This window comes from Pyrgilauda ruficollis, unplaced genomic scaffold, assembly GCF_017590135.1.
Source record: "Pyrgilauda ruficollis isolate IOZ18807 unplaced genomic scaffold, ASM1759013v1 scaffold11, whole genome shotgun sequence".
NCBI classification, from domain to species: Eukaryota; Metazoa; Chordata; class Aves; order Passeriformes; family Passeridae; genus Pyrgilauda; species Pyrgilauda ruficollis.
In genome coordinates, this window is record NW_024509210.1 from 11174692 (window position 1) to 11202665 (window position 27974).

At 41.5% G+C, this 27974-nt stretch overlaps 1 protein-coding gene across 1 annotated transcript in view; it reads right to left on the reverse strand.

The window, feature by feature from the left end:
- KAT6B (lysine acetyltransferase 6B) overlaps window positions 1–12254 on the reverse strand; it is a 106915-nt gene extending 94661 nt beyond the window's left edge. The window contains exons 1-2 of the mRNA XM_041473720.1: window positions 12052–12254; window positions 5823–6719 (exon numbers count right to left, since the gene is read on the reverse strand). Coding sequence (XP_041329654.1) covers window positions 5823–6443 — 621 coding nt within the window. The 5' untranslated portion in view covers window positions 6444–6719; window positions 12052–12254. The remainder of the gene's footprint in view (window positions 1–5822; window positions 6720–12051) is intronic.
- Window positions 12255–27974: the final 15720 nt, after the last annotated feature.

Consider the following 27974-nt stretch of genomic DNA (forward strand, 5'->3'; position numbering starts at 1 on the left):
CAAACTAACCTCCACCCTGCCTTATGAAGGAATAGACCAATCTCATTCAGGAAATAGCAGTATTTAACTTACTTTGCTCCGTACAATTCAAGAAAACTTTTACAAATATGCTTCTTGGGTTGGTCCAAATGTGCTGAATTGTAAAACACATAAAAATAAGCCCCAAAGCCATAGATATCCATCTATACAGTGGTAGGAGTTGCTTCTCCACAATATGGAATGATGAGAATTTTCCACTTCAATTTTCTGCTAAGCTCCAGTATCTCAGGTGTTATAAGGATCTAAGTGTTCCCTTGGCTTATGCACAGAGTTGGCACTTTTAGCATTTCAGAAGCTACATGAACAGGAGGAAAACCAAAACAAAAACATAAACCGCCACAAACACACAAAACAAAACCCTCAAAAATAAAGCAACAACAACAAAACCCACCAGAAAAAAAATATTCAAAATCCAAAACCTAAACACCCCAAAATGCAAGAGCAGCAGAACCTAGCAATCATCCCAGAACTTCCAGGACCAGAGCTACACACAGTTAAGGTGCAGACCACCCTTCCAAGAAATAAAGGTAAATTGTGAATTGAAATAATGAGAAACGCAAACATGAGACTTCGTGTTTGCCAAGTAATGCCAACATTCCTCAGTGTTTTGTCACCAGGAGGATGCTATGAGGAGAGAAACAAAGGTTGCATCTTAACATAACAGTATTTTATGGACTGATAATGTTCAAACCTAGATTTCTCTTTCATTTCCCTGTGTACAGTCACTTCAATTGTAGCACTGCAGACACTCTAGAAACTCTCACATCACTGTATTTTGGTGCTCAGACCCACCCTCAGAGGCCCAGACACCACATTAAGGCAGCTCCCAAAGTTCAGCATTACTAATATCCCCTTATGTGTAAACCTGCAAGACGCATTGTGCATTCATTTGCGTCTCCCTTTTCTGTTTCTGCACAGTGGAAATCTAGAGGACAGAAGCAACAAGAAATCTCAACCAATGCTGTCTTGCTGCCTACCCACAGGAAGTCAGGAAGCTTAAAAACTGAGCAAGGAGGAGCCTGAATGCCAAAAAGCAATTCGCTATAGATTGGCCCTTTGCCTGAAAGACAGAAGGAGGAACACCCAGTGTCTGCACTGGCACAAGATACATACCAGAAAACTGAAATTCAACCCATGCCAAGTTACATTTGAAAAGCGAAATGTACATAGGCCAGTGAAAACAAAATTAGATAGGAGTTCAGGGTAAGAAAGATTAATAAAACAAGTTCAGTTTTGCATGAAAGTCAGCTTAGAAAGACAAACTGAAAGTAAAAGAGAGATTAGTGAATTTTTTCATGCCAAGAATCAGATGAAAATCACAGTTGCTGAGCTGTTCAAGAGAGCATTGAGGAGAACCAATATCAAGCCATCTCCATTTGAACACTATCTTTGAAGTTTAAGTACTAATTATCCTCAACATAGCAAAGATTAAACTGCTGAGATAGACTATGCATTCCCACAGCCCTCTGATAATGTTACAATGGCCACTCCCTCTTCATCTTTAAAAGCTCAATGTATCCTTTTAAATTATGTCTAAAAATAAGCAAACAAAGAGCTGCCTACAGCCTACAAATATCTGTTTCTTTGTGTTTATAGTCACACAGCGCTTGTACTCAGGAGGTGGCTAACTCCCAAGACTTACCAGGTTTCATGCAGCTCCCAAATTGCAGAACCTTCCTAGTGCTTGTCCAAGTGACAATGAAAACAGAGAAAACACCAGCAATATTGCCATTCTACAACTGACACCATTAAAGTTCTTAAAACTAACCATAAGTTTTAAATAGCACTTTGCAGTATTTCCAGAAGCGCATTTTAATGCTTCAAAGGCTTATTGAAAAGCTAAGTATCACTCAATTTTCCTCTCTTCACACCCTTCCCTACTATGTAACCAGTTTTTACACTGCATTTTCTGGTTAACATATTCATACAGCCCTTTTCAGGAAATGCTTGGTGAGAAAAGGTGTGAAGCAAAAGGGAGGGTATCTCTGCACGATACTCTTGAGCATAAGGAAGAGCACATAAGAGCAGTTAAATTGTTTAAATATGCACTGCAACATAGTGAAGTGCACGAGATCAAACGGCTGCACAACAGAATGAATTCTTTTTCTACTTTCTTGTGCATGTAGTTTTTTTTGGCTTTTCTGTTTCTTTATTTGAGGAAGATTTTTTTTTTTTTTTTCTACAGCCTAACTATAATAGAAGTAACTCCCCTAAGAGGTATTTCAAAAATCAGTAAAAAATGACTGTGCTTTGTAGAAAGGACATGAAAAAGACACTGCAACTCTTCATCCTGAAGGATACCACTGTTCTCAGTCCTTCACTCTTAAGGCAGCTCCACCTCTGGCTGGATGCTGCCCTTCACACACCCAGTTAACACTAAATCAGGCACCTTTTGAAGTGCATTGATTCAAGTTACCTGTCCAGAGACCAAGTTACCTGTCCAGAGACCAAGTGAACATTTACCTCAATGCCACCAGAATACTTCAGGTAACTGTAAAGTCCTTCTTATAATATATACTACTCATGACACTTACAATATACCACCCAGACACCTTATAGCTACCAAAAGCTCCTGACCTTCCAACATCATCTATCTTTCATGAACCTTGTACTTGTATCTCTTCATTCAGAAATGGAAAAGCAACTCTCCACACACACGGGAATGGAAAGGGATCGAGTAGGGGAAAATTTCAACAGTTGCACTGCGTGCTTTCTCTTGCTGCAACTCAAGAGTTGATACAACTTCACCCAAATCCAGAAAAGCCAGGCTAACACTTGAAACACCATTTTTATACAAATCCTTTCTTCCAGGCCTATGGATAACAGGAGGAAACACAGCTGCTGTATTTCTGTAACTAACTGCAGCTATTTCTAAATCTAATGAAACAAGAGAACTATATCTAGTTGAATTGGATCACCCAGTTAACAGGGACGAGAAAAGCAGCTCCACAGCATCAACACAAAGACAAATGTTTAGCACTTCCAGCTCCCTGTTCCAAGTATTCATAGAATGCAAACCACTCAACACTCCTGTCACATAGTCAAGGCTCCAGGTCTGCAAAACTGAGTTCAGTGACACTGCATTTCAACAGTATTTATCTTCTCAGTGCACTACATACTCAGATGCTTTGGGTGGGTGATTAAAGCAAGCAAACAAAAACAGAAATCCCAAAACCAAACAACCAAAAAAACTCCAAACAAGCCAACAACAACCCACATACAACATAACCACCTTGCCCTACACAGGCCATACTGCATCTCTTCTGATCACCTTTCACTCAGGAAGAAAGGGTCAGAGTCTGCATTTGGTACTCTTAGTGCGAATGTTCAGACTGACAAATAGAAAGCTCTAATGCACTTCTAATGGACTAAGTCTTCTGTCTCATCCTGATGAGCTGCTAATTATGCATTAAAGAAAGAAAAATAATAAAAATTACTCAAACTTCCACAATCATCAAAACATATTTCTGTGCATCCTTACATTTGTTCTTTTCCTCCGGAGAAGTCAACAAAAAACATACTAGAACATCACCTCTAGTATTTGAAAATAAAAAAAAAACCCAAAACAAACATACAAAATTAGCCACCCCAACAGAAATAATTTCTTACTTGTGCTAGCTATAGAAAGAGCCAAAGACACTTTAAAATATGCCAATCTCGTCAAATGTTAGCCATTCCCAAGAAATGCCAGTTGGATACCTTTATTGTATTAATTTCAATAAATAATCTTGACATGCCCCATACTGTCACAAATTATTCCAATAATAATAGCCTAACAGTTTTATTGCAATGTCATCCTGCTTATATACAAATTAACATCAATTTCAAAGGAAGATGCAGTCACATCCCAGTAACAGGGACAATTTATGCACACTTACTTTCAGAACTGTCCTGAAGTATTTAAAGCCATACATAGTGAAGAACAGTAAAAATCCCGTATTTAAAACAAGTCTCTATATATTTGCTCAGTAACCTCAGTAGCTTAGCACAACTAAGTGGTAAACTACACTAACATGGAACTACTGATTCACCAACCTCACATCAAAACTATTTTCGTCAGGAAAAACCGTATGCCAGTTTTTAAACACGCAAGTCACACTGCTAATTTTGAGGCACCCAAATGAAAGCTCATTTCTTGCCAAAGCACTTGCTAGAGAACAGATTTGTTTGGCTAACTTCTAGAAGACAGATTTATCCTTATACCAGTATTTCAGTATGGCAGTAATGGCTTTTTCAGCACCATGACCTAACTAACATTCCTTGCAAAGGCTGCCAGTCCCAGTAGGTAGCCTAACATGGGAGAATTTTGTTTCTACAAAATTCATGTTACTTGGGCTGCTCAGCACTCCAGCCCTCAACTTTTTCATGTCATTACAGTATCAGAATTACAGCAGAAACCCAAAGTACTTAAACAGACAGCTTTATCACTACAAGTAATTAAATGTTTATAGTGTACAGCTACAGCAGTAATTGCACAGTATGCAGCACTTTTGAATTTTCCAATGTGATTATAAAGCGTGAAGCTCCATGCATCCCTCAAATACCCAAGAAGTCCAATTTGACAGAAACAGATATTACACAAATGCAATCATATTTATCATACATTTGGAGAAGGTCACAAAAATAAAGCTACAGCTACTCACCTCCGACGGTTCCCCAAACAGATGCTCCTGAAGACCTCACTAAATAATTCCAACAAAAGTGTTTTCTACTCTGCACCCTCCAGCATCTCACCATCAAAGGAAAAAGACCACTGAAAACCATCATGCTGCTTTCTAGGAGACACTGGTGGCACCTCTACAAATAGCAAAGCTGTCTGGACTATTCCATGTCCAAAACAGCTGCCATCAAACTTGACCAGCCAGAAGAGGAAAACAAAAAAAGAAAACAAAGAATCCCAAACCATCAACTTAGAAATATTTTAAGTAAGCCACTTCGACTACAACAGGTAACTTTCCTTCTCCCAAAGAAAACTGAAAATTCCAAACACACTTCACCATACTAAATGGGAAATGAGTGTCTTTGACACTACCCTTTCATAAACAAAAAACTAATTGATAGCCCTTTCTCCCTCAAGGCTGAAACTCTGTGAACAATTAACTTACAATTCAAAACAAGACTCAAGTAATAGCAAAAATAAATCCAAGTAGGGAGCAAAACAAAAGTAAAACAGGGAGCATAACAAAAGTAAAACAGAAGGAGGATACTGCAGTTCAGCTCAAATTGTCACTCGGACACCTTCACTTCTGTTCCTAGAATATTAACATTGATTCCAGTTTCTATTCACTGACATTTTAAAGTTCACTGTCTACATGCAAATATCATTAAAAAATAATAATTCTGTCTTAAACATCACGAATCATACAAGGCATCTCAGGCCATCAAACCACAAGAAAATCTGTATATCCCAGCAGAAAATGAAGGTAAAAGGCCACAATCAAATCACACAGCAGATTTCAGCTACACCAGTCTGTCAGGCGAGACAGAACAATCTCACACCTACAACAGAGCATACAGCTGTACTCTTCCCTGCTGCTCTGCTCATCTACTGAAAATTCACAAAGCAGAGTATCCAATGCTGAATGGCAGGACATAGGGAGCCAACTGAAATTCATTTACCAGAACTGATTCTGCATAAATCTTGGACATGCATCCCCACTCATATACAATTAAATGGGTAAATAAAGCACGAGAAGAATCATTACTTTTGTATTAGGTAAAAAAACAAAGGATAACAAGAATAGTTTTTCATTACTACATTAGCTCTCATTTTTCAGACTTACCTGGTCTTTTTCATGGGGTAATAGGCTGACAGGTGGAAGGGAAGCTGGGAAGGTGCTGGAGTATTTTGGAGCTCCTTTGCTTTCCAAACTGCCATAATTCACTCTATACTGAGGACCATCCTTCAGTAACCTCCCATTGTTCACAGCACGTTTGGCCCCCAGCCGCAACCTCTGCTGAAAGGCAGGATTGTTGAAAATACTTGCTAGGTCATTTTGACTTCTCAAATACTTTTCTATGTTTTTCAGGGAGGAGCCATTAGGTTCTTGAAGCCCTTCAATTGCTCTTCTCAAGAGTTTATTCCAATCCACATTACGAAGCTCATTACAAGCTCCTCTAGATCCCTTAACAGATTTAGGAATAGTGCCAGGTTTAACACATGAAAACCGTCCAGGATTATCTGGGTCCTTGTAGGATGCAAGACCTTTGTTAGTGACTTTAAGAATAGAACCATCTTGAACACTAAGTTCCAACTGTTCTGAAACAGTCTTCTTATCTAATCCATGGGAAGCACAAACAGCATGACATATTCTCTCTTCAGAAGGCCTTTGCTTTTGCTTTTTAACTTTTTGTATAGCTTCCAGAATCCACTCCGTATAAAGAGGATTGGCAAGTTTTACCATGGTTGACCAGTAATTGTTTCCAGCCAAGAGTTACCCATAGAGGTTCCTCCTTATCCTTTTAGCAGATCTTTCAGAGGCTGTTCACACCTCAAAGACAAATGAAAGGATTCCACACACTGCTTGGACACATGGCAAAAATATCCACCCTGAGGAGTCAGAAAAAGCAGAGAAATACCTGCCGACTGAAACTTTCCAATTATGTTACTGTTACTGAAACGTAGAAGGGGTTCATCTGTGATGACACTGGTACCTCCTTAAAATAAAGTTTGTTGCAACCTTTAAAAAGAAAAAACAAGAAGCAGGGAGAGAATACAGTTAATGCTGAAGTATTAAAAACTAAAAACGCATTCAGACATGCATTCATACTGCAGATGCTGCAGTATAGAAAAATCTTTGTGATATTATATGAAACATTTGTTAGTTCCCACCCCACACCAAATAAGTCATCATAAAATGCTTCTGCTTCTCATAACAGTCAGTGGATTTAGTTTTCCCAAATTCCATCACCCCAACACTTAACCTACTACTGACCTGTTGGACAATTTCCACTGAGTTAGGGATCTGAAAACACTCTCTAAAACAAACTGCCTCCAGATCATTTCTACAGGATTATACATGCACTAGAAAACCCAAACAAACAGAAAACCAAACCCCAACCAATGAAAGATAAATTATTAACCACTTCCCATTCTTACAGTATCCTGTCTCTTACTGTCCTGCCATGTTGATTACACAACTCAAAAATCAAAACCAAAAATATCAGAACCAAGTTTCAAGTATTAGGTACCCTACAAAACCAAAAGGCATCACAAAAACACTTCTCATTTTAAGGCGTGCAGCACAGAGGCATTTTTGATACAAACCCTTAGGAACAGAAGCAAAAACAAAGTAACAGGAGGCATCTTCACATAAACAGGTTGTCAGCACAAAGATGCGTAAAGAGATCACATCGAAAAATGTTTCATTGACTCACAGTTTAACTTTTTTTGTTTTTACTTATTATGGAATACATCACTCCAATAGAAAATTCAATGGCTACAAAAACTCATTAGAGAAACCTGAAAGAACATCTTGATGAAGATTTTATTCATTCTGGGAACACATGAAAAAAATAAAACCATTTTAAAGTCTCACAAATTAAACTTAGACAGGAGTTGCATAATGAATAAACAAATATATTTGAAGTATTAGTTTTTTCTGCCATGAAGTATGAGAACTTTTGAAGGCATTAACAGAATTGCATAATCACTTCAAATCAAAGGAAAACAAAAAAACAGAAGAGAAAAAAACTTCATTCTCAATACATTGGTTATCTTGTAAAGTAGAAGATTCACCATTTTCACAGTAAAAATTTAAAACTAGTTAATATGCAAGTATATTTATAAAGCTATGGCAAGCAGCCTACAAATAACAAAATCATCTATGACTACACAAGTCCTGGACTTCATTTTTTATTTGTTTATTCTAGCCATTCTGCAGTTAAATAATGTTCAAAAACTTGAGTACATTACAACTAGGAAAAAACCCTGAACTGATACAGTAATCTAAATTCAACTTCATAAAAAGATTCCTCTGCAACTACGAAGATAAAGAGTACAACAACACATACTTTTGGCCCTAAACCTCTTTTTTCTTCTACCCCTCAAAAACGTCTTTAAATATAAATTCCAGCTCATTTTTCACACATTATTATACCAATACAACAGAATTACTAACTACTAAAAGAGCAGCTGGTTACTGGTGAGCATAAAATTTTTCTACATCCAAATAGTCAATATTAATTAATTCATTTTATCAATCTGTCCTTCTCAAACCTGATCAAAGCTTAAACAAGTTCAGATTTACAAATGAGACTTCAAGTGACTGCCAGACTGAAAGAGACACATTCCTGATGCAAATGCAGGGCCTGAATGCTTACCTGGCTCACATACTGAACCCTATTGATCTACATGGATTGGATTCTGTTTCTTGTTTCCAGACTGTACTCATGGAAGCTGTATTTGATAACAGCTTTGTGCATTTCAAGTATCTGTAAGCAAACAATAACTTGTTCTGTAAACAGACCTTTTTTATTTACTCCAGCTAGCAAAATCCATTCTTTCCCTAACAGAATTGTTTATACTCACTGCTTTCAGATAATTCCAAAATAACACCATAGCTACAAAATGCAGACAAATATAGGGAAGGAAGGAGTTTCCATGGTATTATAAATCCTACAAATTCTCACAAATCTGACACTGCAAATTCAATAATACAGCAAAGCAGAACCCTATATACAGTGGAGGCTCACTCACATTGAGACTATTTCATACACTCTCCTATAGATTTGAAAGTTCTCTGTAGCTACATATAAAGCCCCAGATTCCTAGAAAGCTACTTTTAAAGTTATTTCATTAGTCTGTTCCACTGTAAGTCTTCATTAAGATAGTCATGACTTAATTAAATGCTGAACACTGCATTTGCTGAGTCAGACATACTTGTCTCGGTTTTACATCTACTGCAGTACTGTTGTATTAAATTTCATACAAGCAACCACATCACTTCCATTAAATTCCAGAACACACAGTACAGGGTCTGTTCCAAACTCCTGGTCACTGATGAACATTTCAGTATAAATGCTGTAACATGTGGGTTACAGGAATTTTTATTGGCCAATGACTGTGGCAAAAGGTTAGCATAAACCTATATCTTCATATAAAGTCTACTGCTTGGTACAGAAATTTCACAGCCATATACATTCAGAACTACATTTTTACTTATTTACTTAAAACTCCTTACGTGTAATGCAACCTCCTGCATGCTGGCACCTACTAAATCAACCCCAGTAAAGAGGATCAGCAGAAACAGAGTTTCCAATGCACTGGACAGGATATTTCAGGAGCAAAAATCAAGACATCTTAAACAGACACCTTCCAACAGTATCCAAGTTCACTCTGCCTTAAGGAACCACGCAAAGTGCATCCAACCCAAGTTTTAAATTGTTTTGCCACAACTTAGAGCTTCTCTTACTCTGGCACTTGGAGCACACGTGAACTCCAAGTGCAGCCCCCTGACCTCCATGACTGCTATGCCAAAGCCTACCACACACTAGAGTCGGAATAACTCATCACTGACAAACATCCTTCCCAGCAAAACAACTCAGGTGAGTGATCCTGGAGCTATAAATTAAGGAGATGGTCCAGAAATCAAGACAGACTGATCCAAGATTGGCAATATAGAAATACACACATCTACATGCAAAGTGACTAGATAACACAAAACAAATACTTGTAGAAACAATCTTGCAAGATTCAACATGAAAGGATACTCAGAAATACAAAGTTACATTCAGGTTTCTAAGTTTAGAATGCAATTCTACCAAAATTACAAATAGGTGGTCGTACATCATTTAATATAAAAAGTGTGATGATTACCCAAACAGATTTTGAGGAAATACCATTTTAAAGAAGTGATTATAAATTAGTCTACTTAGGCATTCATGTCTGTTTAATCACCATCAGCAGCACTCATTCAATCACAAAACAGATTTTCCATACTGTTCAATGCACAGGACAACTTCCAAGTTTTATGGCAACAGTCATGAAGTTCCTTCTATGTAATTTGTCATATTTTAACTTCTACGCTGTATGGTATCTTATATTGGAAATAAAAGCATTTGAGAAAGTTTGGCTGTACTATATTACTGACCAAATCTATTAACAAGTCTGCCACTGAAGAGCTACAGAACAGAAGCATTAGAGGGTGAAGTATAACCCATTAGCTCTAAAACATGAAAAACAATCTCTAGTCAAGGCTTGTCCCTTTGCCTAGGTCATAAATTATCAGATAAATACAAAGAAGTTGCAAAATTTCAGCTTGGGATTTAGAATCAATGCAAATGTGCCCTTTATAACGCACACACCTATTACACAGATGATTATAATTAAAGAAGGCAGTGACTGAACACTTCAATCTCAGGTGTCACCAGTAATCCTATAATCCTCTAATAAGGTGGTTTTTAGACTGAACCAGTACCTGGAATTGCTTCCAGGTGATCCAGATTGTGAAAACAAGCAGTGTAGTCAAAAAAAACAGCAACAAAAAAAGCAATGCTTCTCTTTCCACAACTGAAACCAAAAGTTACTACACAAACATCACAACATACAATCTAAAGGTTAGGTTATTTTTTTAATTCATGAAAAGTCTGCTTCAGCTTTCATAAATGTAAATGCAGTTAAACTTTTAAAAACCGAGGTTAACACAGCTATAAGAAACAAAAACTAAAAGAAAGGGGGGAGAAGAAGATGGGAGAGATGACAGCAACTTGTGCAACCTGCCGGTGACCTGTGAAGCTCAATCTCATTCTGCTCCCTCCTACCTGCTCTGCACACACTCACGAGAAGCAGCAGCAGGCCAGCTCTCTGCTGCAGCATCAGGGTCAGGTAAGGATTGCAGCAGAGGAGGAGGAAGGGAAGACTGCCATTGCATTCCATTTTTGCCATTTTTCCTTGCTCCAAGCCATTACTTAGAATTCTGTAGCTAATCAGCTCTGTATTCCGCCCTCATCTCAATTAATGCTGCAAAACAGACAAGATAGTTGTTTTGCTATTGCAAAATACATGGACCTACAAAGAGACGGGGAGAAAGCAGATCCTGGTAAGGACTCCCATCATGCATATCCCTCTTAAAATTACTCAGGTCATGAAGACAGCTATTACATTATTCTTTACACAACAGACAGTTTCCAATAATAAGAAAGGGCAAAGACACATGTATATGCTTTAAAAAGACAGATATGTAGACACTACAGTAACTTCAAAACTGCACCAAAGACTCGGGGTGTGGGGAGAAGAGTGGCACATGTGAAACGAACTGAAGGAAGTGCTTGTGCTCCGAGGTAGCCCAACAGCATCTTTGAGATCATACGCTTAAAATCATTTCCCAACGTGACAGCAGCAAGCGCCACCAGAGCAAACAGCATCAGCACAACAACACGACAGCAGCAAAAGCACCGAAATTCACCTTTCCCACCTTCTCCTGTGGAAGTTCTGGGCACTTTAAAATACAGTACTAGAGAACAGCAGGAAATATGGGAAGGTAATATTCACTGCCTAGAGTACACCTGGAAAAAGGTGAACTGAAAACATTTCTTCTTGGGATAGTGGTTTTCAACAGCAGGGGTGGGTATCCGTCTGCTCTTGCCAGAGCGGCTTATTTCCAATGCTCAGTGACAGAGTACGAGAGGTGAGGTCCGGGCAAAGAACACACAATGTGAACATCACTTCCAAAACGTGGCACTGCCAGGCTGGACTATTCCCCTCCCCAACTTACTTAAGGTTTTCGCAGTATTAGCCCAGCCGCGGAGACGTGCAACGCCTAGAGCCTCGGGCCAAGGCATTGTTGCATTGGAAGGGGCCAAGCCGGGGCTGGCTCTGCGCCCTGCCCGCGATGTGCCATTCCCGGGGCAGGAGCCGCAGCCCGCAGGCTGCGCGCCCGGGGCAGGGCAGGGCAGGGCAGCCCAGGGGCCGGGCCCGTGCGCGCACCCGCACCGCGGGGCGCCGGGCGGGGCCGGGGGCGGCGGCCGCGCGTCCCCCGCGGGAGGCAGGTGAGCCCCCCCGGTACCACTCACCTCCGCGGGGGGAGGAGCCTCCTCCGGGCGCCGCAGCGGCTCCCCCTGCTGCCGGCTCTTCCGCCGCTCCCGCCGCCGGGCGCGCCGGGCCGCCTGCCCCGCTCCGCGCTGCCCGCGGCCGCCGCGACCGCCCCGCTGCCGCCGCGCGCGGCTCGGCGCACCTACGCCGCCATTTTGTCTCGCCCTGTTGTACTTAACGTGAATCCGACATGACACTGATTACAGCCCAATGGAGGCTCATTAAAACCTTACCTACCCCGCGCCCCGCCCACCGCCGCCCGCCATTGGCCCGCGCCGCGCACGCCGCTGCGCGCTCACGGGCCGGGGGGGGCTGTCCGTCACCCGCCCACACCGGCCCCGGCCCGCCCAGCAACCGGTCCGGCGCTCCCATTGGCGGGCCGTGCCTGTCAATCACGCGGCGCGCCCCTTCCCCGCGGGCTCAGCACCGCCCAGCGGCGGGAGGGGGCGGGGGCGGCGACTGACACTGGCCGCCGCCGCCGCCACACACTCGCCCCTCGCTCCCGAAGTTTGTTCGGGAGCGCGAGCGCTGCCGAGGCACCGGCGGCGGGCGCTTGAACCAGCTCGGCAGGGCGGGCGGGCGCGCGACACACACTAATGAGCCGCCTTAAATATTGAGCGTCACGCGCGTGCCTCAGAGCCTGGCACTCGCCCGGGCGGGCGAGATGGAGCAGCACGCTCCCAGCATCAGCCTCCCAAGGTGCCTGGCACTGGCAGCCGCTTATCGCGCACACACACCCCGCACCGCCGGGGGAGGGAGGAGGGAGTGGGAATGGGGACGACGACAATGACTCCCAGCTCTGCAGGCACATGCAGGTCCCTGCAAGTTTCGCCATGCGAAGCACAGGGACTTCTCTGTCACCCCGTCTGCGAAGGAACAATTGCCGCCTCAGAAAGACAGGGTGGGAACATGCAACACAAAAACCTCAGCCATCCCCTGCTTCCCTCCGCCGCTCCATTCCCCCTCTCCCCACCCCATCCAGCCCAGCCATCACCCCCTGCCGCTGCTCCCCCTCCCCTGCAAAACGCAGCGCGTTGCATTGCATTTACCCAGCGCGAGTGCCTGCAAACACGTGCAGCAGCCTCCGATGCTAAAGGAAAAAAAGTACCCAGCCTAGTGACAAGCCCCCTGCGCTGGGAGAGGGGAGGGAAAGGGGGTTATTATGGCAAATTGCAGCCTGTCACCCAATGCAAAACAAACCCCATCGCATGCTCCCTATTATCCCCCGCATAAACTCCTGGGAATCTAACCTCCGATGCAGGTTCCCCCCTTTGCTTGCAATGACCTCCTTTCTCTGCCCGTGTGTGTTTCTGCAGCAGCGGTTCCTGCGGAATGTGCTGCCCCTGAAACGCGATCGCGGCTCCTCTCTCTCTCTCTCGCTCTCTCCGCTCTGTCTCTCGCTCGCCCGCTCGCTCTCTCTCCTGGCTGCAAGCAGAGCCAGGAACACAACAACAACACAGCCTCCCCCCACCCCCTTCCCCAAACACATACACACTGAAGAGACCCAGCCAGGAGAGCCAGACGAGCCGGGGAGGGGGTGGAGGGAATCCCCAGCCAGCGGATTGATTGCACCAGTTACCTTCCCTAAGCCCCTCCGCGAGAGGGGAAAAAAGAAGATGAATACAGAGAGAATACCTTGTCTCCCCTCCTCCTCCTCCGCGGGGCTCCTCTTCTCACTCCAAAATACTAAAAGGTGGACGGGCAGATCAGACACACGCGTTCAGCTCTCGGCGGGGGAGGGGAGCCACGCGAGCAATTATCATTAATTTAGAAATTAAAACAGAAACCCACCCCAGACCTCCAGCCTCCCCGGTGCGGGCGGACGCAGATTGCGAGGACTGGTGCTAAGACACAGGACCTGATAACAGCTAATTGAAAGGTTAATCTACATAGGCTGTGACAGAAGAGGTCCCTCCCCACTTTTTTATCTGCTGTTGGCAAGTGGGAAATTGAGCTCCCCCCACCTTTTCTCCCTCAATAGGCGATAAAGTTTGGGGGGCGGCGCGTCCCCTGGGCGGGAAGGCGGCTGCGGGGAATTGGGCAGCGGCGCCTCCCGGGGGCCCTGAGCCGCGCTCGGGGGTCGCGCTGGGCTTTCCGTCCCGCATGGGGCCGTCGGGACTGCCTCGATGGAAGCCCCCCACAGGCAGCCCTTGGGGCTCCAACACTCCCCCGGGCCGGGGCAAGAGGGCTGTGCTTGAGCCACCGTAATCAGTCTGAGGGATGGAAGCAGCGAGAACAAATCACAGATGTTCTCCTCCCATGGAGTTTGTACATGTAACAAGATGTTACGAGGAATATATATTAAATAACAAGGTGATAACACGTACGCACTTAAAGCTCCGTTTTCTCCACGCTGTCTCGACCAGTGCTGCCAAAGGCCTCTCACCATGTCAAGGTTTTCAGCAATCACGGAATAAATATGCTGAGTTGGAAGGGACCCATCGGAACCATGGAGTCCTACTCCTGGGTTTTAATACTCCTTGTGATGGTTTTCTCACCTGTGGCCAGCAAACAGCACTTTTCACCCAAACATCACTTTTTACCCAAGCATGGCATGACAAAATACCATGGGATACATCCCACAGGGTACCACACAAGGGAGGGAAAGGCAGAGTACCTACCTGAGCATCTACTCAAGCAGGCACAGCTAGACATTCCCCATTTTCCCAAACATGAAACATGATTGTTCCAGACATCTCCTCAACATCTTCTTTTCCATATCTTGTGGATGACATGTTGTGTTAGGGGCCTGCCTGCAAAGTTTACTAAAAATATCTGGTCCTGAATAAGAAAATATAAAATTCTAAAAAAGTCTTCTTAAGAGTGGGTGGAAAATGACCTTCTACAATAAATTATGAAGGTCTTCCCTAGATGATGCACTGCCTATAGACTAGTAAGGAAACAAAGTTTCCATTAAAAAAAAAAAAAAAAAAAAAAAAAAAGCCCCCAACATTAAGATTTAGTGCAACTTCTTTCAGAGTCAGTTTCTGGAGATACTGTGTAAGGAAGCTCTTTGGTGATGTTTCAGAGCACTGTCAAATTGTATGACCTACTTACAGAAAGCTACTGGGTGAAAATAATATTCCAGCATGTATCTATCACACCATAACCATTGACTGAGCTTTTAGTCTTTTAACTGCCAAATGCAGCCTTTTAAACATAAAGAGGGAAATTGAAATGTGTAGTGACCTAATACTTGTTGGAGAATCCGTCAAGGTTCATGTATTATGCAGGACCTGGCAATGATTTAAAGTAGTTTTTAAATTATTGGATATGTTATAAATCATTTCAGCACAATTTGTAGCACAGCGTCACATTTGCAACTCTATTCTGAATGTTGTGTCAACATTTCCATCAGAAACTTTTTTTTTCTTTCTGGGAAATTTACAACTAGGTTAGTGGTAAAAACATAAAAATAATTTCTTGAAACTGAAACTTGGCATGGCCACATCCCAGTTCAGGAAACAAAACACTGGAGAAAACTCGATAATATGTTTGGCCATTTTGGAATTACGAGTGTGTCATGAAGACATAAGTAACAGCACAGAGAAAAATCATAAAAGTCTCTGGTTTAAATAATTCCATTCTTTATTCTCCATTTAACTCTTTTCCCAAAAATAAATTTTATAGGATGATATGTCATTGGGTGTTGAGTTCCAGTTTTTAACATATTCAAGAACCTTTTGTTTGCAGAGAGAGTCCTGTGGATCTTGACATTTACAGGTGTACCTGATATTATGTAAACTGTGAAGTTAAGCACATGAACTTCTTCATACATGAATCATCGTCCAGCAAACTCAGATCCACTGTCACTGTAAATTATACTATTTTCCAAAATTATATCTTCAAAAACGCTACATCATGGCAATTTAGTGCAGTTCAGTTTGAGATAGTACATGTTGCACAGAGAAACCTAAGTACCTGGAGTGCTTTGGATCTAACTGAGAATGTCTAAAAGCATTTTGGTTTGTCATCTAGATAAGAAATATTTTTGGTTTATTGTATGAAAATGCCCTCAAGCCCATATTAAAAATATCTATGGAAAAGTAATAAGCCCATCAAGGAAGTTAGTGCAAACAATAAAATTTATACTTTAGTATGTCTTTTATGGGCAGACTTTGTGGGATTTCTCTCCCATAACTCCTACAAACTGATGAAGTACCACTAATTCCCTCAAGGAGTAACAGGTGTCAAAACACTTACACTTTGAATACACCCGTTCCACATGCTAAAATCATGTCCTTAATATTAAAAAAGAACATCTAAAATCAAAATAACTTTGCCATGTATTCTTGTAGGAAAAACTATTTCACTATTTCACTACCATTTCACTTTGTTCTATTGTCTCTTTGCTTCTATTATATTTTAAATAATCTTATTTACAGGATTTTCACCCCACACACACACACCCATGGAAAAATATATATGATTGTACATCTGCATTGTAGAGTATGTAGTAAGCATATGCTTCTCCTCAAAAGTCCTTAGAATTATTCTAAAAATGCACTAACACTGCTATTTTTTGATCACAAGTGAGAGAAAGCAAGAAGCTAAGGACTCTGCATGGTCTCAGTTAAATTCAGTTCTCAAAAATTGAAATCCGAAAATTGCTGTATGGCTGTGGTGTAAGACATGCTGGAGACTAGTGCTGAAATAAAGCCCAGACATGTGCAGAACAAATTCACCAGCGTACAAAAAAGAACACCAAATTAGAGTTTGAACACTTGCTTGAAATCAGTAAGAAAATTCTTGTGCATGAAATTACTGCCATATTAAGAATTTCCCTGTGAGGGCTTTAATCACTGATGCAGTTCCACTAGAACTAGTGGGGCTGTTACATATTTAGAAACAATTATGTAGTTGTCCATGTTGGTATGGTGACAGATCCCTATTTATCTTTGGAGATGCTGGAGGGTAAAATCTTGGCACCCATCACAGTCTGGCAAAACGTCCTATGACTTCAACCAAGCCAGGATGTTCCTTCTGTTATTACCACACACAACCACATATTTGACTACAGTCACCTGGAAATTTCATCCCCTGGCATATGCTGTTGAAAGAAGTGACCCTGGGGAGAAGAGTCATCCTGAGAGTGCAACAAGTTTTGTCCATCCTGCATGTCCCTGCCTAGGAGCTGAATGCATAAATTCTTTACTTGCACCACCTTCTCTGCTTAGCTCACCTGCCAGCAGCTGTCCTGCAACTCTAACCTTCAACCTCATATTCCTTCTGGACTAAAACACCTTTTCTTATTTTTTTTTCCATTTGTGATATTGTTTTACCCCAGCTTTTTATATTTTAATTTAATCTGAAAGATTAATCCATGAAACTACATCTGCTCCTCTGAACACAAGCAGAATGCTTCTTGGTTTGTATATGAGGATGGCATTGCTGCACACAACAGAGCATCACTGCCCAACTTAAGCACTATAGATTATATTAATATATACACACTCATACATTTATATACACACAAGGTGAGCAACCTGTGGGCATGTTTTCTGATCATTTGCTGTCTCATCTGGTACATTTAATCAAATTGAATAATAGTGTAAAATAGTCTCCTGCTGCCATTTTACTGATTCGGGTGCTTTTTAATTCCTGAAACTAGCAGATTATAAGGTAAATGCTATAGCAGTTTCAACTCAGGAGTTGTAATTGGCATAATACTGTAATTTGGAAATAAGTGTTTGTGGTAGATCAGCTGTCATCCCACAGGGATGGAGACAGTGACTGTTTATAATAAATCCCACATGTTCCTTTCTACTCTGGCAAATATACCACACTGCTATATCAAAGTACTTTACAATCCTTAATGAATTAGTTCCTGTAAGAGCTTTGTTAGGTGAATGAGTATTGTTTTTCTTGTTCTCCAACCAGAGACAGACAAAGTGGTTAGAAGAGGATGCTGGCCTCAGGAAAAATCTGGGCACCTGAGTATTAAGGGCTCTGCTCTGGGCACAAGAGATCCAGTTTCAGAGGTCCTGTGCTAGTCGTGGAGAAACTGCTGGCCTGTTAACACACATTTCACACCTTAGCAGGAACATGTCTTTTTGCTGCATCAAGTACGCTACATGTTAAAGAAGCCATGGGATGAGTAGAATCTGGGAGTGCAAAGGGAAATGCTAAAAGCAAAGAAGGATAAAAGCAGGTGGCTCTTATACATGACAATGTCTATAAGATGGTGTCTTTCATATATACAGTGTCTCACAGTACTTGATATGGAGGTTCTATTTATGCATGATAAAGGATTAGTAAGTGATTAATAGATGTTTTAATAAATGGCAATCAATTGTTATGGGTCCAATGGGTCAATAGGGTTTTTTACAACAATAGCTCATCATCATCTGAAACACCCTACCAATGTATTTAACCTCTACATTCTTTACATTGAAACACCTGCTAATCTTGTGTTAAACTTCACAAATGGCATCTTAATATAATGTGTGACTCAAAACAAATTTGCTGGAGAAAAAAGGATTAGCACCTAGGCTCCACAGTAAATTGTTAGTTATAGCTGTACTGAATTTAAGTTTCTCCTTTTGCCATGTAAAAGGCACTGATATGACAGGAAGCATTTTGCTGCTGAGTGCAAGAGTGGAGTTTTGGAGGCTAATCCCAAGAGCAGGCCTGGCATACTGCTGGACTCCGTACCAACCAGCATCACTGAACTTGATGCAGCCTTGTGTTTTTATACAGATTTATGGCAATACTTCGTGAGGACAGCTGACAAGATAAAGGATGAAACAAAATGAATAAAGATCAGTTTGCTCAGAGGTAGTGAAAACTGCCATAATCAGGGGCTGCTCAGGTCCTTCTTGCCACTGTCCTGCTGTGTTTAGTTAGTCTGGTGAAAGGGGAGGATGCTGATGTTTGCAGGGGCCATTTTAACACCTCAGCTTGTCTTTGTGGGCTTTAAAGTAATTAACTCTACAATCATTACCGGTTGACTTTGTCGACAGGTTTAGGTTTCCCTCCTGCTGTTCCCTTTGGGGATATTGGGTTGTCACTTTATGAGAGGGGGGATTCATTTTAAGGTTCACACCAAATCCCTTTCACAGCTTCCCAACAGCTCATTGTGTTCTCCATACTGCTGGAATATTCTCTTGGTCTCTGTCTTAATGAACATGACTTATATAACTTTTTCCAGATTGAACTGGACAAGCAAGGGGGAGGGAGAAGGGGGAAGCTTCTCCAAAAAGACAGGTAGCACACTTGCTAAGCCCTTCAGATGAAAAGAGGGCCATCCTTGATACTTAGAAGTCAATAAAAGAGACTGCAAAGGCAGTTTTGCTAAATAAGTTACTTTGAGCTGTGAAAGGATTCTGACAGTCCTTAATGTAACTGAAAGAATCCTCACAACTTCCAGCTGTGATATGGGTGTACTATATTATAGTGCAGTTTTAGCCAGGGGAAAAGTTCCAGATCTGTAGTTGTTTCAATTTTTTATTGATCAAAGATTGCCAAGAAACATGGAGAGAAAAAGGTTGGAGAAAGCTTGACCACATTCTTGTTAATCCTATTCTCATCCAGTTTCCCCTACATATTTTTTAAAATCCTATTAATAAGCTGAAGAAATAGTAATGACCAGAGAGGCTGCTACCAGCCACATAATTTGGAGACTTCTGATGCTACCCAACTCTTGGTCCATGGCAGCACCAGAGTTCTAAGAGATGTGACTGATAGGCACAAGGATCACTTTTCAAACTCAGTGGACAGTGAAAACCCTCACCTACTGCAAAGCTGGTTGGAGTACTTCCTCTTTGAACTTCTGCTCAGCACCTCTTGCACACCAACATTCTCACTAAGGGTGGGAGTTCGGGAAATAATCCATGTGGCAAACCAGCTCTGGAATTGCTAAGCCCAATTGCTAAGCCCAGGCTTAGAAAAACCTTTGGTCTGCTCTGCAATGTTTGGAAATTGAGCAACATCCGTTCTAGTTTTTCTTTTTGCAGCTTGAACCAAGAGGAGTTTGACTGGTGTCAAGAACCACACTGCTATCTCCAGCTGGATTTCTAGTGGTGTCTGTATGATGCTTTCTTTACTTTCTCTGTTGGCAGCATTAGTTGTGAGGTTCCTTTGCTAAATAAAGCTCTGGCTGCACAAACAATTTATTTCAGTCACTTCCCGTAGCTGCCGGTACTGCAGCAACTCAAGCTCTGTTAGCTAGACTAGAAGGCCTGTCAGAGTCAGGTGGCAATACACCACATCATTTCAAATACCCTTTCAGGAACCTTTAGATCTGCTCAATGCTCTCTTAAAAATTGCCACTGGCTTGCTTGTATTAGGGCTCCTAACCTGACTAACTCTGGTTGTTAAATTATCATCATGCACAGAAGGATTTTGTATTAAATATCCTTTGGGAAGGAAAATCTGAGTAAAAAGGGGTTTGGAGGGCAGGTGAGACTTGTTTTTCTGTGTCAGGTAATACGAAAATGTGAAGTAGAAGCTAGGAAGAACCAAGGTAATCACATATCAATGTTGGAAATGTGAAGTGTCTTCTTCATACACATAGAACTACACAAACTGCCTCCTCAGGGACACACAGGGGAGGTGGCTGATGATTTATCAAGGTGCCAATTGCATTATCCAGCATAATGAAGGCCTTTGTTTATTTAATAAAAAATAAATAAAAAAAGGGAAGTTCTACTTCTCAGCTGATGGCAGAACCTGGACAAGCTGTGAGCTTGTTCCTTAGCACTGGCCAGATCCCCTCTGTTATCCTGATATTATTCCCCTTTGTTATTCGATATCCCACAGTGCCAGCTAAGTCAGGAGTTGTCACACTCCTCACTGGTGCAGCAGGATACAAAATAGCTGGGGGTGGGGAGGAAGACTGGAATGGTTAGGAGGTGGAAGGGAAAAGGCCTTTTTTTTTTGTGAAAACAGTAGCACCAGCTGCATCCTGCAAGTCGCTAAATTAGCCAGTCAGTTGTTTTTCTTTTAATTTTTGTGTGAATTCAAGAATAGGTTGTGGATGTCTTGGCAACTCATGAATGAGGCTCTTTATGAAAGAATTCACCTTGCAGAGGGGCTGCTGTCAGATGCACAAGCCTCTTTCCATTAATTAAGCTGCAGAACATCCCCTCTTTTTTTTTTTCCTCTATCCCTCTCAACGCCTGGATAATCAGACCCTGTGTCTTTCTGTAACATCCACCACTGCCTCCCTCTCTCCTCCCAGTATTTCACCCACTCTGTTAATTCTGGGCTGCCAGATTTTTTTTTTTTTTTTTTTTTTTTTAACACAGCTTATTGCTGCTAAGTGAGATATCATGCTGCCTGAGCTAATAACTAAGATGAATATTCTGCTCCACTGCAACTAGTAGCATTCTCTACGCATTATCTTCAGCTGAAGGGTGGCCTAAGAGCAAAGTTGGATATTTTCAAAAGCTCAGCTGGGAGTTAATCAACTCTTATTGTTTTTTGACAGGAGCTGGATACTTAACTTGCATCCAGTGAGTCATCCCCTGGATTGTCACCCACACACAAACAGCCCCACAGAGGGTGCAAAGAACTTTTCAGACACGCTAGAAACGACCGGCCATGAAAAGTGTGTAAGCTAAACTGTGTCGGGTCAGGGAGTGATTGCAGATGTAATTATGCCTGAACAGACACTCTGGGGAGAGAAGGTGGGTACCTTCTCAGGAACCTCAATCAGCTCAGCTTTGCTGTGGTCTGAACAAGATGTGTGACTGCAACAGGGTAATCTGGAAGTTTTTAGTGGGGATTTTTAGATATTCATGTGTGCAATTATGAATTTACACACCTTGCTTCAGGGAATAATCCCAAATCTTATAAGAAATGAGGAGCTGACTATCATACCTTAAGTGTTTGCATGCTTGGGCTTAATTTTGTATGGCTGTTTTAAAATCCCAGTCATTAGGAATAGAAAAATATGTGTATGGTATTAATGACAGGCTGTTATAAATGACCTGTTCATTTTCCTTCACTTCCAAGTAATGCTGAACATTAATTTCCTGCAAATGAAGCAATCTGAAGTAGAGCACACCAAATAATTAATCTTTGGAAACTCTGGACTAAATTAAAATAATTTGAAGTTAAATAAAGAGCTCATCTGTGGCCCCAGTGCTCTTTCTGGCAAGTAAGGGATACAGAAAAGAATCAAAAAGAAAGCAAATACTGAATTACCTAACAGAAAAGGAATCTACAAATATATGTAATAAATTCCCACATTACATCATAAAACTAACTTTCTCACAAATGCTATAATTGCAAATGCCAAGAAGCATAGGAGACCTTTCAATTAATAGTAAAAGTGAATAAGCAAGAGGGATATTATTTGCATTGGACATATGCACTTTCTATTTTGGGGCTTGCTAGCCTGTTTGGATATTTTTAAAGATATTATCAAATTATCAATTATACTAGAAGTCTCCTTATACTGAGAATTGGGTGTGGTAGAATTTGAAATACCATTTAAATGGTAAACTAGAAATTTTCTTTATTAATTCAGGCAGCATATTAAAGAATAAGTGCTCATGATAAACTTTATACTTTTATTAGCAAAAGTTGACTTTTTAATTCAGTGCTGCAATTTGGTTAAAATTAAAACATAAGTAGAGTTGAAGAGTTACGTAAATTGAGAATATTCAGGAATATAAGAAAAATAATTCCATCTTTACTAGATCCAGAAAAGAATGTTTATATTTCAGAAAGGACAGTAAATAAGCCTACCAGTCCTTTGTTTCTTTAAGGGTTTCACTTGTGTTATTTTTTTTCAGTCTTTCCTTGGCTGTAAATCTACAGCTATCCCAACTATCAGAGACAAATAGTCTAATGGGAGATAATATGGGTGAAGAGATGAAATACGATACGGGCAGCAGGATCTTTTGAGTTTTAAAGGCATGGCATTGTATCTAGACATGCTGAAAGCTCCTTGCTACAGTTTTCTTTTTTACAGTTTGTAAAATAGGAAAGATATTAGCCTGACTCTTGGCAAAGCTCAGAAATGCTCCTGTCTGTATAAATGCTGAGGATTATTAGAGAGAAGATGTTCAGCTTGGGAGTGGGGTTCTGAATACAGTGATGAACCCACTCAATTTCAATTGCTGCATATGAGCTTCTTTCTTCTTATAACAATTAACCTCTTAGAAAAGAATTAACACTGAGTTTACATGTTGACTCTATAGACATTGGATAATTGCTTTTAAAAAAATCATCTATAAGTCCAGGAAATTACATTTCTCCTTTTGCTTCTAAAATTACAAACTTCTGACTTCCCAGCTGGTAATACAAGCAATCAAAATCAGGTCTCTTGAGTGCAGTTGCATGACACACATGAACAACAATCTCATTTCATAAAGAATTAACCCACAGCCAGCTACGTTAACTGGCTCCAATTCATGCCACAAAGCCTGCCTGTTCCAAGCACTGTAGTTCCTGCTTTACACAGGCAGAAATGCACTGGTGAAACGACAGCAAACCTTTTTGGAGTCCTACCCTAACAAAGCTCCCTGGCAGAGGGAAAGAGTTTGGAATGAAGCACCAAACTGAAACCCAGAAGCTTTGGCTTCATTTTCTGTCTTTGTTACAGGCTGCCTATCAGTAAGGCAGTCACTTAACCTCCCTGAGTTTCATCTTCTATCATACAGAGACAGTAATGCCTCCTTTGGCTGTCTTTTTGATCTAGAGTATAAAGAAAGTGACATTATCCCTCCCCCCCCCCCCCCCCCCCCCCCCCCCCCCAGCTAAGACGTCTAGGCACTACTGTGATTCTAATCAGTAACAGCATTAACTACTGTTTAAACAGAAGGACCTACTTCAGTTTGAAATTTCCTTTATTTTATCTAGTTAAAAATCTCTTCACAATGTCTCTGATTTTTTTCCTTCCTTTTTGAGAGAAAGTAAGAAGAAAGAAGTGACTTGTTTTTGGGTGATGATTTAGTTCCATAAGTGCTCCAAGCATAGGGTCATAGAGAAGAAGCAGAGAACATAGATCCAAAGGAGGAAAGCTTGGTAAACTTAATTTCTTTCATCAGGACCTCTCCTTAAAATGTGTTCTCCAGAGCTTAAATTTAAAGATGATGTGCAAACAAAAGCCCAGAACAAACATGTAACTAATTTGTGTCCTTTTCTCAGTGACATAAAGTGACATGGGTGGATGTTCCCTCAATACATTCCCAACATTTCATGGAATACACACCTTGCAGCTTTCTGGTATTTTTTCTTGATGCTCAGTTCAAATCTTTCTCTATTATGTTTCAAGTCATAGCAACCTTAATTATAGTCCTAAATCAGTTCTTCTTAGTGTTTACTAAAAATGACTATCTTGGGTAAGCAATTTGCATATTCCTCACTAGTAACCAATTAGGCAACCTGTAGTGAGTTTCTGTTTTGAAATAGTTTTTAACTGGAAGATTTGAACAAACTACACCACATTCAGTAGTGCCAAAGACTGCTATTTAGAGGGTTTTATGCTACACTATCCTGTCTAGAGAGATGTTATTCATACATCCAGAAGACTGACTTTGCAGGCACATGTACATGTTTGTGTTTGAAACTTCTAGACTGACAACCCTTCAAATCCAGTTGCCTTCTCTTGGGACAGAAACATGAACTTTTATTTCTCTTTGATTTGAGAATTGACACCACTGTGATCTCCATTATGAGTCTAGCAATATTAAAGTGTGTTGCTCTTTACAGGCAGGACTGACTGCTTGAGTTGAATGACTACATGTTGACCTTGGGGGAGCTGCAAGGGTATGTGTTTGCTTGGTTTTTAAATTCATCTTTTCCAGGTTGAGGGGAAAGAAGCTTTTAAACATTGCAAAATACACATGGACTTAGGCAACAATTGATTTCATGAGCATCTTATATTTTTCAACACTGCATTGTGAACTGATGAGGCTTAGTAGAGTGGTTTTTTTTTTAAGATCAAAAGATGTGACAGTTCACAAAATATGCAGTGAAGAAATAAAACCATTCCCCACACACACCAAGAAGCCCCAGAATCCTCTGATAAAGGTCTCTTCAGCACAAGTCCAGAAAATTTGCACTCCATACTATGCACATACTTCAAGACAGACAGGTGTCTGCCAGTGCCCAAACTGTCTCCTCTTGTGAAGAATTACAGTGGAGCAGGGCAGTCCTTGCCAGTTCAGCAAACAGGGAGGGGTGTGTGGTGTGCAGCTCAGCTGAGGGGCATCAGAAGGACTCAGTAACAGCTGGAGCTGGCAGGTTCCTCAGGCCTCCAGCCTGTGCTTGTGCTTCTGCCCACCCTGGTCCCCTGGTGCACTGCTGGGCAGAGCAGCCTGTCACTGTTCTAGGTACAAGGCTTCTCTGTTACATGGACAGCCCTATGGCTGTATTTAAGCAGGCAGGATTATTATTTCCTATGGCTAGACAGAGTCAGCCCTCCGAAGAGACAAATATGAGCACTTGTGACAGAGACAGACGAGTGACATCCATTCATGGAAAGAAAAACAATCTTAGGATCATACAACTGAACTGTTTCTAATTAATTAATGATCTATATTTCATACTGCTGAAGCAGAATCTGAGACACACCAGAAAAAATCCTTCATGTGGCCCATCCTAATAGTGGCAAGGGTGTTGAGACACAGATTATTCCCTTATTAACAACCTTTTTTGAGTTTGTAACTCATCCCTTAGTTTCATTCTCCTGTTGCTGGGCACAAGAGGTTGGTACTATGTCAGGGAGCAGCTCCCTGCACCCCAGGAGCTAAAGGGTATCCCAGGACTGGCAGCAAGGGACTGGGGAAGGGCAGACCCCGATATTTTACCCAAAATCAAACTCACCAGGCAAGTCTGTGGTGATGAGGCAGGTCCCAGGTCAGGCCTGGCAGGATCTGTACTGGCTCCAGTGATCCTTGGCAGGGCCAAAGTCAAGGCCAAGCTGCAGAGCTGCTGTGGGCTGGGGCCTGGGAACACAGATGCCATGGCCAGGCACAGGTGTGGCTGCAGCTGAGCTCCTGCTACACAGCCAGGGCTGAGCCAGACTGGGGCTCTGGGGCAGGGCTGAGCTGGTGGAGATGCTCCAGCTGAGACTGCTCAGGGCTGTTAAAGCTCTCCCAGAGAGATGCTTTGTGTCTCCAAGTTTTCTTGGTAACTACATGTCATGAGGAGTGCCATACATTGGCCTGCCAGATAGAGCAGGACTTTAATGTTGCACAAATAATAATCTGATCCTACAAACCCGTGTATATGTCATTGAGATCTTATTACAGCCTGGGTAAGAGGATGCTGGGTGTTTGCACTGATGAGGCTATTTCAGTATGATAAGCTGCACTAAGTGGGCTCAGTTGTGCATCAGTGGAGTGTATTTGCATATTGCACTGCCAGGGAAAAGAAAACCTTACATTTCGCAAGAGTTTGCCACGCACAAAAATGCCACTGCAAATATCTGAGTATGTGAACGGCTCCCATGAAGGCAATATTCCATGGAAGGTGCTAGCAAGGGTGAATTAAAGAGTATGTGACATTTCCAGGATTTGGGATGCTCAGAGGAAAACTCATCTATATACTTTCAGGACTTTTTACAATATCCATTGCTTTTTGATTTATAACATTTCACATGGACAAAGACTGGCAAATATTTTTGGCTATAAGAATTCAAATAGTCTTTTGAAAGAACTATTACTAAAACCAGCCTGAACTCCAGCCAAATATTCCTATTATCTTTCACTTCAGCCCTTGATATATGCTTTCCTGTAGAAAGGAAGCCTGGAAGAAGTTTTTTTTCTCCCCTACCACTTGCTGATTTTCAAGTTTGGTGTTTGTTCATTTGGGTTGTTTATTTGGTTTTGGTGTTTGGTTGTTTTTTTTTTTTTTTTTTTTTTGGGGGGGTTTTGTCATTGTTTTGGTTTTTTTTAAGTTTCAAATTTTTTTCTATTTTATAGGTTTTTAAATTGACAGAAGAAGGCAAAATGTATCTTATATTTTCAATTCTATGTTGTATTTTGTATTTTGGTTTTAAAATTCTCCCATAAGTCTAATGCAATCTTATTCCTACATAAATACAATTATTTCAAGCCAGGACCTTGAAAAGCTGGCACTACATGTAAAAATCTAAGAAGACAACTTTTATATTAAAAACCAAATGAATTCATATCTCTATAAAATTGTAGAGACATGCTCATACATGCATATGCACACATATTTTTGGTGCAATGATATATGGTTTATATATAGGCTATTAAAATAATGTAAACAATCTAAACAAAGCAGATTACCAGCAAAACGTGCAGTAACAAGTTTAAGATCCCAGCTGTATTCTCTAAGTAAGCTGAGAAGAGTCACAACATCAGTGATTTCTCTCTGCTCCTACAGCATTTGTGTTCAATGCTTTATCTACAAAAGGGATTTGGGGGACGGGGACAGATCCTAAGGCTCCAAGATTGTTTCTCCAGCCAGATTCAGGCTGGGTCTTGTTTGGCTGCAGTGTAAAGCACCTTTCACTGAGTCTCAATGAGAGACTCCCTGCCTCCCTGCAAACAGCAGCTCTGACAGAGAGACACCAGTGTGGGAGAGACCTTTAGGCACCTGTGGTGCCCTGGAATTTAAGCAGAACCTCTGATATAAACCAATAGCCCAGGTCGAGCACTCATCCCTCCCTTGGCCATCCCGGAATGGAGCAAACAGAAGGGACCCTCCTGCCCACAGCTCAGTGCAGGCTGGCAGGACAGTGCCAGTGCAGAACAAAGTGTTACCTCCAGGCATCTCAGGGGCAAGGAATTAATAAACAACCTCACCCATGAGCTGAGAGTGCAACAGCAATGAAAATGAAAGTGATTGTATACTGTGGTAATGCATGGATAATTCTCCTAGCAAATAGAACAGAAGGCACACAAAACATTGCTTTGGTAAATGGTGTAGAAAAAGTCTGTCAGCTATAGGTGTCAGATATACCCTTTGTAGTTTCACT